The sequence below is a fragment of the Chelonoidis abingdonii genome, chromosome 6, assembly GCF_003597395.2.
Source record: "Chelonoidis abingdonii isolate Lonesome George chromosome 6, CheloAbing_2.0, whole genome shotgun sequence".
Classification (NCBI taxonomy): Eukaryota; Metazoa; Chordata; order Testudines; family Testudinidae; genus Chelonoidis; species Chelonoidis abingdonii.
The window spans coordinates 51,272,925-51,286,068 of NC_133774.1; the positions used below are offsets into that span (position 1 = coordinate 51,272,925).

General features: G+C 44.3%; 1 protein-coding gene across 8 annotated transcripts in view; it reads right to left on the reverse strand.

Annotated features, from left to right (window-relative positions):
- TNPO1 (transportin 1) overlaps window positions 1-13,144 on the reverse strand; it is a 179,205-nt gene that overhangs the window by 66,538 nt on the left and 99,523 nt on the right. For all 8 annotated transcript variants that reach the window (XR_012656094.1, XM_032771660.2, XM_032771656.2 and 5 more), the window contains exons 10-12: window positions 9,745-9,805; window positions 9,139-9,307; window positions 3,492-3,644 (exon numbers count right to left, since the gene is read on the reverse strand). Coding sequence is in view for 7 of the 8 variants with exons in the window: in XM_032771660.2 (XP_032627551.1) it covers window positions 3,492-3,644; window positions 9,139-9,307; window positions 9,745-9,805 (383 nt within the window). In the remaining variant the exon portion in view is untranslated. The remainder of the gene's footprint in view (window positions 1-3,491; window positions 3,645-9,138; window positions 9,308-9,744; window positions 9,806-13,144) is intronic.

Consider the following 13,144-nt stretch of genomic DNA (forward strand, 5'->3'; position numbering starts at 1 on the left):
TGTGTAGCAGCCCTGCAGATATCCTGAATTGGCATCTGGGCCAGGAAGGCACTGGTAGAGGCACCAGGAAGAGCCTGGGAAGGCATTAGCCCTGCCACCAGTCTAGATCCCCTACCGCTCCCTGGTGTCAGTGCCAGATCCTTCAGGGGGCTAGAAGACCCCATCGGGTGGGGGTGGGCGTGTCATCCCCACGTGGCTCCAGTGTGGGCTGGCAGCCTGAACTGGGTCCTTTGCCCCTCTTGCTCTGTGCCATAGAGTCACTCTTCAAGCTCTTCTTAGGCACCAGCACTCAAGAGGGCACCACAGCCTGCCCTATGGATACCGCTAAGGCAAAAAAAATCTCCAACATCTGCGCACACAGACATGTACATACCTAGAACGGAATCCATGTGAGCAAGCACTCGAAGAACTGTTTTCATTTTTTTGTTTTGCTGATAAAACCACAAAAATTTATTTATGGTCTATCCAAAATTAAACTGTTTTGATTTTTCACAGTTTTTAACTGTAAAAACAAGGAGTCCGGTGGCACCTTAAAGACTAAGATTTATTTGGGCATAAGCTTTTGTGGGTAAAAACACACTTTTTCAGATGTCTCGTTTTTGTGGATACAGACTAACACAGCTACCCCTCTGATACTTGACACAGTTTTTAACCGTGAATTTCCACAAGTCAGTTGTAGAGTAAATATACATAGGAACATTTCAACATCCAAGGCAGGATGAAAAGCAAAGCTTTGATCTTCCCTGCTTTTTGTTTACTAACATATCCTTAACTTTTAATATCTTAGTATCAGTGAACGTGGTAAATCTGTAAGTGCTAGATTTGAGTGTAATTCCTGGGCTACATAATGGACTCAAAATGACATTGTTCCAAGGTTTGGAACGGGCTACAGCTACATTAAGTCCTAAATCAATGCCAAAAAAAAAGCACTGCTAGACTGGAGGAGATAAGGGTTGTGTGTCAGTTTAAACATCAACATTTCATGAAAGACTAGGACTAAAAATATAGATGTATATCATCAAAAAAACAGGAAAACAAGCTTGAAAACTATACAGAGTCTCTAACCCTCAGAGCTGGCTAAAGTATACTGTAATTGAACAGCGTGAGGGAGCAAGAGAGTAACAAGAATGACTAGATTTTTTAGTGTGGGTGACTAAATATTTTCCATTATTTTGTTGTAATTGAGTAATGATTATAAAACTTCACTAGTTTCACATCCCCACCTCCTGAGGACATGGTACTGCTTTTATTGCATGCACTGCACAGTCACAAGCAAGTTATTTGCACTAAATGTTCGCACCTCTACTGTGATACTCTCACTGGAGTCTGAAAAACAGAAGGTCACTTGTTTTCACATTCACAAGAGGGCTGACAATGATCCAAAAAAGTTACATAGAAAACTTCAACCTAAATCAGCTATTTTATCAGTATTTATTATATTTTCAAGGACTCAGTGTGCTTAGTGCCTCACACAAGAAACAGTCCATGTCCTGAGGAGTATACACCAAATATAAATCTGATTACACAGATTCCATGACTTTCAGAGACAGCTGACATTTTCTGCTCAGCACCCAGCTGCGTGAGAGGAAGAGGGAGAGACATCGACCGAGAGGCACCCGGAAGGCCCAGTCACCAGGACTGCGGGTTCTAGGCCCACCTCCTCCCATAGCATCCCCCAGTCAGATGCCTCCCCCATTATTTTTAGTAGAAGTAAGATGGATCAGAGGCTTTCATTAATTTTTGTTTATTACCCACGACCCCATCTGACTTTTACTAACAATAACCACGATAAAATCTTAACCTTACTGATTAAACAAGAAGCGATTGTGATAAAAGGGATGGGTGGGGAGGAGAAGGCAACGTGTGACAAGAGCAATAGTCAATAAGTCTGTAAGACAATCTTGATGGGGATAAAAAAAGTAAAGTATCCTTAATGAGTTTTTAGTAGAATATGAGTAAGATACAGATGGCAAACAGCTTTTAGAAGGGCATAACAAGCCTAACAAGCAATGTGGAAGAAGGCAGACACATTTGAGAGAAGATGATGAGAGGAGGCTGGAAACACAGCTAGAAATTTTTGTTTTACCAACACAGATACACTAGTACTTTAGAAGTGCAGTATCTTTGGGCTATAAACACTCAGGCATATTAATAAGCTTTCCCAAGCACTAGCCCTCAACCAGTAATCAAATCAGAGAGAAAAAGATTCCAATCCTTGCAAACAGCTAGCCAAACAGAAATGTCAAGTAAGGACTAAAATATACCAAGCATATTACAAATGTTCTTTAAACCTGAAGGCATAACCAATCCAAATTTTTTGGACAATGAGAATCTGAGTCTCACATAGCAGCTTATTTGGTTTAACAATTTAGATTTTTTTTTTTTTTTTTTTAATAAAGTTTAATTGTTTCACCCTCCGATATAAGGACAAAACATGCTTTTATGATTGTCCTACAGTTCTACAGAACGTCCTACAAAATTTTAAAATACAGTTGTTTTCTTAACTGTTTTTAGTCCTATTATTCAAAACAGGAGATTTTTTTGAATTGTTTTCAAAACCAAAATTAAGAACATGAAAAATGGTTATACTTTTTCAGACCAGTGGTCCATCTAGCCCAGTATTCAACAGTGACCAGTGCCAGGTGCTTCAGAAGAAATGAACAGAACAGGCCAAAAAACGAGTGACCCACTCAGGCAGGCTCCTTGCCTGCCTCAGCCCCATGACACTCCCAGAAGCAGCTAGCATGCCCCAGCGAGAGGGGAGATGGTCTACACATGCTCCTCCTGCCTGCAAGCTCCATCCGCTCAGCTCCCAGCAGCTGGGAATGGGGAACTGAAGCCAGTGGGAGTTGCAGAGGCAGTGCCTGCAGAGGGGCAGCGCACAGAGCCACATTTTCCCTCACTAGGTGCCACGGGAGAGCATTGGCCCCTTCCACGCTGAGGGGAGCGGGAGAAGGGGGGAAATGACAACATGGATGGATGGACAGGCAGGGAGAGGGGGAGCCTGTCTTACCCCACTGTGCCACCACCTGAGACAAGTACCGCCTGGTGGGAGCCCACACCCCAACCCCCAGCCCTGAGCCCCATCCTGGAACCAACACCCCAAACCCCTTCATGCACCCCAACACTTGTCCCAGCCCCCTCCTGCACCCAAACTCCCTTTCAGAGCTTGCACTCCTCATACCCTCCTGCAAATCAACTCTCTGCCCCAGGTTCAGCCTGGAACCCCCTCCCACACTCCAAACCCCTCTGCCGCATCCCAGAATCCCTATCCCCTCCTGAACCCCAACCCTCTGCTTCAGCCCAGTGAAAATGAGTGAGGGTGGGGGACAGCAAGCAACAGACGAAGGGAGTGATGGAGTGAATTGGGCAGGGTAGATCCTGGGTTGCACTTACATTAAAAAAAAGTGATCTTGTTAGTAAAAAGGTTGTAGGCCACTGGGTTAGTTATACTCGAGTTTTGCTAGGGCATGAGTGCAAATTTTTCTTACCTTCAGCAATTGCTCCTAGAACCAAGATACCTGATTCTTTGACCACCCATTCTGGATGAAACAGCAGTTCTTTCAAAAGGGGCAAAATGTGTGGCAGAAGTTCATCACGAAATACATTGGCAAGGACATCCAGTGCAGCAGCAGAACACTTCCCTGAGAATTAATATATCGTAAATCTGAATATATAATAATATCAATTACTACATTGTGTCTCCATTTCAAACTACCTTAGCCTCACACTAACATTTTAAGGCAATAGTGGGAGCAGGGCAGCAATGCTTCTGTTTCACTGTAGTGTGTAAATGGCCCATTGTATTCTGGAACCACAAATAACATTCCAGGGAAAAAGTGACACTCCATTTAAGGGTTAGAGAGCCATGGACAGGCAGCTTTTCTACTCAAGATCAAATAAATATCCATAGAACAGAGATTAACATGTGTGGATTAGTTGCAGGGAAAAAAAGTGTTCCATTTCACAAAATAGTTACTATTAAGCAACCTCAAAACGGAGCAAACACTAAAAGTGGGAAAGACTAAGTTGCTAGTGAGACGAGTGATGTGCTTCAATTCTAATGAAATAGTTTTAAGCTCATACCAAGTACAAAGATTTCTTTCATAATTTTGTACAATAACTCCTCACTTAACGTTGTAGATCTGTTCCTGAAAAATGCTACTTAAAACGATGTATAACTAATCAAATTTCCCCATAAGAATTAATGTAAATGTAAATTAGGTTCCAGGGAAATTTTTTTCACCAGACAAAAGTCTAATATACAACAAACACTGCATAAGTTTTAAACAATTTAATACTGTACACAGGAATGATGATTGTGAAGTTTGGTTGAGGTGACGGAGTCAAAGGGTGGGATATTTCCCAGGGAATGCCTTGCTGCTAAATCACAAGCTAGTACTCGGCTGAGCCCTCAAGGGTTAACACATTGTTAATGCTGCCTTGTAGAGTGTGAGGCTACACAAATGAAGGGAGGACACACAACAGACGCATGACAGCGGCTGGAAACATTCTCTGCAGAAACTGAACGTGGTGATGAACCCACGCTATCCCACTGGAGCGCACCACTCCCTCCACTTTCCAAAGTGCCAGAGGGTGCATGTGAGAGTGTGAGTGACGCACACTGCCCCTCTTGACTCCACTCTAAGTACACTGCCTTTTTAAATAGATCAGTAAGTTGAGACAGCAGCTACTGGCAACAAGCTCCCTTCGTCCTGAGTCCTGTCCCCTCTGCAGAGATGGAGTACAGGAGCAGGGGACACCCTGACATCAGCACCCCTCTTTCCCCCTGAACCCTCTCTCCAGCACGCAGGAGGATCCTGGGAGCAGCTCCAAGGCAGAGGGCAGGAGCAGTACACAGCAGTGGGGAGAGGGACACCTGAACTGCCCAGCAATTGATAGCCTACTGGGAGGCTGCTGCACAGGGAACTTAACAGGGCTGACAGCCCATCCTGGTTCCAAGCTCCCACCAGCTAGCTCCAACGGGCTGCTTTTCCTGCAAGCAGTGGACAAAGCAGGCGGCTACCAAACAACATTATAAGGGAGCATAGCACAACTCAGGGGTTAAAGTAAGCCAGTACAGCTTTAACATTGCTGCCCCTTTGCGTCCCCCTACCCGTCGGCAACCCTGCTGGGTCCCTGTGGGGAGAGACGGGGGAGGAGATGTTAAAGTGCTGCCACAGCAAAGGATTCTGCTTAAAGTGCTACTGCAGCAATGCTTTAATGTTATTGCCCTTTTTGCCCCCCGCCCTCCCATCCCAGCCACTGCGAGGGGGGAAGGGGGCAAAAAAGGAGCAGCTGCCCCAGGGCTAGTGATTTAAAAGGGCCCTGGCTGCTGCTAGGACAGCAGCAGCCAGAGCCCTGGGCCTTTTAAATCACTGCTGGAGCCTTTGGCAGCATGGGCCTGGCAGTGTAGCAAGGCTGGCTGGGGAACACTGACCAGCCCCGCCTCTTTCGCCCAAGGCCCAGCCCCCGTATAAGTAAGTCTTCAGCTTTACTTTCACTTCTGTCACAACTTAAAACGATCAAGTTCTCTAATAGATCAATGACGTAACAACGAAAACAATGTAACCTGGGATGTTAAAGTGAGGAGTTACTGTATTTGGAGTATGACAAACACTTAAAGCTAAACCAAAACTATACCATATATATTCATTCAACCTGCTCAGATACTAGGAAAACAAGTTGCTGAACAACCTTTTCAAACTATTTAGTTTCTAATCTGCTATATATAGAATCAGCAATTCTGAGATTATGCAATCAGACAATAAGAGGAAACTTCACATTTAGTACCAGCATATTTCCAGTTCAGGAATAATTATATGACTTTTCAGTCAGCTAAATATATAAGGATAACTATTCCACTTACAGTAATGAATGCAACAAAATCAAAAAAGAAAAATCCAGATTAAACTGTGTTTTATAGCAATATAAAAGCTAACATCTGGACTGTCTCTGGAAAAGAATCACGAGCCTGAATCTACGTTTGGCTTCTAAAAGAGAAAGGAATTCCTGGAACATGGGTATTGCACATTATTTTGTGATATATCTGACAATTTTCTATTTGCATCTAGATTATTTTTAAACAAAATTTTCTGTGTTTTTCTCAGAGATCCAGTCACACTGCCAACTTTCACGCCGTAAATAAGCACCTCGACTTTCACAATAAGCCAAAAATTAACCTAATCCCATTTCAAAACAAAGCCAAAACAAGCCAATCCCTAAAAACCCCAACACTATGTGACTAGAGACCCCTGGCGTGCAGTCTGGGACTGTGATGGGCCCGCTGTGCATCCCGACTCTCTCCTCCACTTAACCCCACTTGCCGGGAGCTGATCACAAAAAAAAAGCAGCAACATGCTACAAGCCAAAAAACTAGCCAACAAGCAATTCGCATGCCAATTAAGCCAAAAACAAGCTCAAGTTCTGTTTTTTTTTCCACGGGTTCAGCATGTCTGGCCCCAGTTACTAGAATCCATGTGTTATCTGATAATCTCAGCTTGCACATAAATTTCCAGCTCTCCAGGGTGGTGGGGGAAGAAGGGGGAGGGGGGCGCGGCACACAAAAACCTTGAAACAGAATTTTTCCAGCAGCAGGGAGGCAGAAGTGGGCATCTTGTTTGCAGCTCTCCATGGTGCATCCCAGAGGTGGCAGATCATTTCTATGACCAACAAATGAGGGACAGGGGAAAGCAACTCACTCATGGTGAGGATAACAAATGCTACCTATATGAGCAGCCAGAGCCAGCTCAGCAAGATGAAGCAGCACATGACACCAGCCAGCCTGGCCCAGGTCAGGGATCAAAGCCTGGCCTGTACTAAGGGTTCTCAAATCGTGGGCCGTAAAGGGAGGGCAAGAGAGCAGCTCCTGACACCTCACAGCACAGCCCATGTGGGGAAACCGACCTGGATGCACAGAGCGCCTGACATTGCCACACCACCCTGTCCCCAAGCCCGCTACGGGGGGAAAAGTAGTGACACCAGGCACTCTGTACACCCAGGTCAGTTTCCCCATGTAGGCTGGGTTACAGCTGCTGCGCCCTCCAGGATCAGGTAGGTGTAAGCCCATGGTGCCCACGAACCACTGCGTGCCAGTGGCCACAATGACCATATAGGACAGCAAGGTGCCAGAAGGAGTGGAGCTGTCCCCATTGTGCCAACTAGGGACTGAGTGCGCGGATGGGCCCCGCAGCAACGATACCCCCTCAGACACAGCCCCTCCCTGCACCCTGAGCGGGTTACACCCCTGCCTGCACAAGCCCCTAGCAACCAATCTTCTCCCTCCATCCTGAGCAACATCCCTCTCAGCACACAGACCATAGCTATCCACTGTCTGCACCTTGAGCTGGCTGAAAACAGAAGATATCAGGTTGACCCTCATTAACATATGTTCCCACACGGAAAAACTGTGCAAGGAGAAGCAAGCACATCCATCCCATTAGGAATACTCCTGGTCTGTAAGTTATTTTATATTTTTATTTACAATATGATTCTTTTCTAATTAGTAGAGAATAGGGTTGAGTCTTTACTTACACAGCACAATAGTTTAGATTTTACCTTAAAAATATTGAAAACACAATACAGTGTTCAAAGCTGGACAATATTTTGGTTTTAAAATCAAACAGCACAATGTGTTCCAACAATTTTGTTAACATTGAGTTGCTTATTGTTCAGTTTTATACAAAACTGCTTTTCCTGTTTGAACACCACATTTTGCTCAACTTTTTTAAAGTATTTTACTAAAACTGTTTCATTTCAAAGGTCTTGAAGCATTTTTTGAGTGCATATTGCTAGGGATTTCTATCATTACAATCGTTAACATTAAAATTAAAGGTACATTGTTTATTACAGCATTCTAGTTTATATTTAGATAATAAAATTAATAATTTTCCTCACGAAGCGTTAATAGTGGGCTCTGGTGCCTACTGCAGCTGCACGGGTTTAAAAAAAAAAGGTTTGCAAATCCCTGGCCCAGACCACTGACGCAGTTTCTGGCTGGCTAGCAGGGGCAGAGGGGTGGCACTGACATGCCAATTATGAGTCCTAGCCTTGCCCACAGTGGCCCCAAAAGACTTGGGAGAGACTGCAGTGCCAGCCTGCAAGGAGCTAAGACCAAGATCCATTCCCCCTTCGGGACCAGCACCAATGCTACTTGAAACATGAGAAAGGGTATAAGGAAGGAGAGAGACTGGAATGGATCCCAGTCACAGCATCAGCTGATGAGAAGCTGAGACATCTCCCCTGGCCCTACATGGACGCTGCGGGGTGGGGCAGGGCTTCTAGTCACTTCAGCATTGCTCCCTTTCCCCCCGCCAGCCAAAGAAGCAGTAAACCAGCCTGGACTGGAGCTGAGGCCCTGATCCCTGCCCTGGGCCCAGGTCAGCTAGCACCAAATGATTCATTTACTTGCTGAGCTGGCTCTTGCTGTTCATCCAGGTGGCTTTTGTTACCCTGTCCATCAGCAAGACATACACCCCCAGCCCATCCTCCACCCCAATTCCATGGGATAGGACGAGATCAGCCCAACTAACCACCCAGCACCTCAGAAGGGAGGCAGAAGTCCTGCTGATGGAAAAATTCACAACTCTTTGGGAGGTGGGGGACTCTGCAGCATACATATTTCCTGAACACACATTTACCCATGACACTGCTGGAGAATTTAATAATAAAAAAAATCTGTGCTTTTCTCAGGGCCTTAAATATAAAAGATTAAAGCACTAAAAAGTTACTTAATGCCTTGTCACGTTCAGCACATCAGCCATAGTTTGTGGTGTTGTAAGACTTTCTGGAACTAAAATTCACTTGTTTTCCACTAAGTGAGGAAAAGGGTAAAACTGGAAAGTCTTCATTAATCTGAGCAGAAACAACCAATGGATCCATTTCCCATACTGACCAATTGAGGTAAACATACACTAGTTACAAACGTGAATTTAGCTATAAAGCAGGGATTCTTTTTAAGCAACAGAAAGGACTCCCAAGCAATCAAAGGATTTCAAGAATGTGAACAGAGCTATCCCAAAATTAAAAATCTCAGCACTTCTGTTCAATGCACTAAAACACACAAGGAGTCAGAAAAGAAGGATTCTGAATTACATGAGCTGTAGATTTTACACTACTTAACATAGTCATTTGACTTACTTAAATTCCAGTCAGAAATAGTATCATCATCATCAAGCTCATCATCATCGTCGTCATCTTCCTCAATACCATCTTCTTCATGCTGCTGAGCCACTGTTCGTGAACGATGAAAACGAGGCCTTATGTCCTGTTCACTATCTGGAATAGCTTCATCTTCTTCAACATCCCCCTGTTAAAAATGAAACATTAAGCATGCTTGCAAGTTATTATACCATCAGCTTGGGAAACAGTACAGCCATCTTGCCGGAGATATTTTAAAGACAGAACAAATATAGTGGGTAATATGGTCGGGAAAACTATGACAACTTCTTCAGATTCATAGCCACCTCAGGGCTGGCCACCTGACCAAAAGGGCCACTAATTATTCCTGCATTCTTGTCTAGCATTCTTTCAGAAACATGAACAAAGGAGGTAGAGAAATCCTTTGTATTGTGCAATAATAATTCTAGTTCTGTGGTAGAATGGATTAATGAGTGCAACTTCTTAGCTATATTCCATACTGTACAAGCTATTTCTGCTAGGTAGAATCCGCCCTAGCACAGTAATTTAGAAGTTAATAGTCAAATGAATACATGCTTTGAGAAGTAAAGTGAAATTGTTGCTCACCTTCAGCAGAATAATATCTATTTCTGAGTACTTCATACCGTTTACTAACACAGGTATCAACCTACAAAGAAAGGTTTTAATATGTATGTGTTAAAAAAAACGCATAATTCAGACAATTGTCAATTTTCAATTTCCTGAGCCAAATTGTTTTTAGAAACTGGTTTATATTGATCAATAGGCTAAAATTTTCCAAACCTACCCCTGAAGTCAAGCTCCTCAATAAAAAAAGGAGTCTGATTTTCTGAGGTACAGGCATCTAGCTTTGAAAGTTTCTGATTTATAAAATTTTGACTGCATGTTAAAAAATTTCTAATTTAAGTCAAGTTAATGTATTGAATAATTGAGGAAAATCTAACAATTTAGTTTTAATCATGTTATACATTCGATAAAATCATGTCTTAACTGAAAGTTGGAACATTTTCAACATCATAAAATTAATGCTCCGGAGTGCTTCTCGGTACAGTCCAAATCCTCTGAATGGAGACTCAAGCTCCCATCATGTGCTGTACATGTTGTTTCACTTAACCCTTAGGACAGATGGAAAAGCACTAAGATGGCACCCACTTGTCCTAGCCATCCTGCGGTCCCTACTCATATAACCACTCAACATGTTAGTCACTCCACTCCTCCTTAGTCAAGGACTCTCCCACGCATCTTTCCAAAATGAAACCAAAACCACAACCACCTCATCACTAATCCAACCCACTGTACCCACCAAAACAACTTGACCTTAAACAATGACAACATAGCTCTGCAGAGAGGGATACAGTTTTAATGATCCTAGCTCAAGATTTGGGCCCAGCTTCACTACTGTAAAGAATATGACACAAAGATCCCTAACTGGCTGGGGTGTGCATAACGTCACCTGCATTAGCCCTCCCAGGCACTGAGTATAAAACCACTTACTAATCTATACTGCTCTCTTCCATTCCTCTTTTCTTATTAGTGCAGCTTTACTGCAATCCTAATCGACTGTGAAAAACTGTTTCAGAACTATTGTTACAATGAATGGAAAGGTTACTTAGCTCAGCTCGAGAAGGGTGTCCCGGTAAGTGCTCTACTTCAGGATGTTTGCATCCCCATACACTCTTGATCAGACATGTTCATCAGTACTATCCAAAGGTCTGCACCTGCCCTCTAGGCACTCCTGCACCACTCCAGTTCCTTCTCAACCGCAGAAGTCCAGAGAGAAGACTGAGGAACGAGGGCATAAGGGGACACACATCCCAAAAGCACTCCAGTTACTGTACAAGTAGAGCTCCTTTGGGTGCTTCACTTCAAGAGACTCCAGAGCAATATCTCAATTATGGAGGATGGTGCTGAAGACACAGATTCAGTATGGACAGTAAATCACCATCAACAAAAGCCTCATCCGCTCCAGAAGCAGGAATGATAGCACAGTGCTGGGAAAGCATGCCTACCGAAGACTAGGTGGCCGCTTTGCGTATGTCTGAGACAGGTGTGTTTTTCAGTAGGGCTACAGAGGTAGACTGGGCCCTGGTGGAACAGGCAATCATCCTAGTTCAGGGACGAATACCCAAAGCTTTAAAACAGGTTATGATGGACTTCCAGTCCCTGGCAGAAATCAGATGCTCTTTCATTCATTTTGTAATCAGGATGTCATCATATAGGACTTGGGCCTGTCAAAGTAAAGAGTTGAGAGCTGTTCTTATGTCCAGTGTATGGAGACTCACTGCTCCTTTTGAAAAGCAAGGCCTGGGATAAGATGCCAGCAGGTGAATTTCCTGATTAAGCTAGGAGTTGAGGGTGCAGATATAGTGTCACATTACTGAGATAGAATACTGTGTATGGTGGGTCAGCCATTAAGTCATAGTTCCCCTACACTCCTGGCTGAGGTGTAGGCTAACAAGAACAAGATATTGGACAAATGAAAGAAAAAGTATCCTATAGGTTCAAATGTGGCTTTCCTCAGGAGCATTGTGGACTAAGTTATACATCCATATAACATACCTCAATTTGACAAGAGGGAAAAGATTGGAAAAAAAACCTTTAATAAACCTTATACAGACATCTGGATCTGTTTGCCGAAATGTGTACAATTACATGTAGCCAATTGCCGATGCATCAGTGGAAGCTTAGCACTACTGCAGGGTGGAGTATATTTTTTCTGGCTATGCGTGTTTCGTATTTCAGGCACTAGAATATGAAGAATTTGTATGCCCTCTACTTTTGGCCACTCTCAACCCCTTTTGAATACGTTTTGCTGCTCTTCTCTCAGAGTAAAACCCAAGCAGGCCTTGTGATAGGGTGAACTAGGTCCAGAGGCCCCCTGCTGGAGGCCTGGCAGCCCTGCCAAATCCCACCCCAGAAAAGGGCAATAGATAGATGACTGTGATGGCAGCTAAGAGAAAAAACAGTTACCTATCTCTCTTAACTGTTTCTTCGAGATGTGCTGCTCATGTCCGTTCCATTCTAGGTGTGCGTGCACCCACGCGCACACCCAGAGATTCTTTCCTTGGTGGCACACGTAGGGCTGGCTCTAAAGTTTTTTCTTGCCGACAACTCCCAACAAGAGGGACAGGAGGGCAGGTAATGCAATGGACATGAGCAACATATCTCGAAGAACAGTTACAAAAGGTAAATAACCATTTTTCTTTGAGTCCTTGCTCATGTTGATTCCATTCTAGGTGACTCAAGTAGTACCAATGGAGACAGGCTCGGATTTCACTGTCATGCAGCTTGTAGCACAGCTCTGCCAAAGTCAGCACCATCTCAAGCCTGCTGGGTCAGCGCAGAGTGCAATGCGAACATATGAAGGGATGAGCAAGTGGTGGCCCAACAAATTTCTTGAATTGGCATCTGCACCAGAAAGGCCACCAAAGACGTCTGTGCTCTAGTAGAATGAGCCATCATGATTGCCAGCGGGAGCACCTTCGCCAGCTCATAGCAATAGCGGATGCAGGCAGTGATCCAAGATGAGATTCTCTGGGCTGACACCGGACAACCCTTCATCCGGTCTGCAACAGCAATGAACAATTGCACTGACTTACGGAACGGCCATGTTCTGTCAGCGTAGAAGGTCAATGCCCGTTTGATGTCCAGAATACGCAACATGCACTCATCTGATGCATGAGACTTTGGACAGAGGACTGGTAAGTAAACATCTCGGCCAGTGTGGAACTGGGTAACGACCTTGGACAAAAAAAGCCAGATGCAGACACAGCTGGACTTTGTCCTTGTAGAAGATCATATAAGGCAGCTTAGACATCAGCACCCTGATCTCGGACACCCACCAGGACAAAGTTATAGCAACCAATGACACCTTCCAGGAGAGAGGCAGAATGGAGCAGGAAGCTACAAGCTTCAAAAGCACAAGATGCAGGTCCCACGGAGGGGACCAGGTCCCAGATGCGTGGGTACAGGCATCCTAGACCTTTCA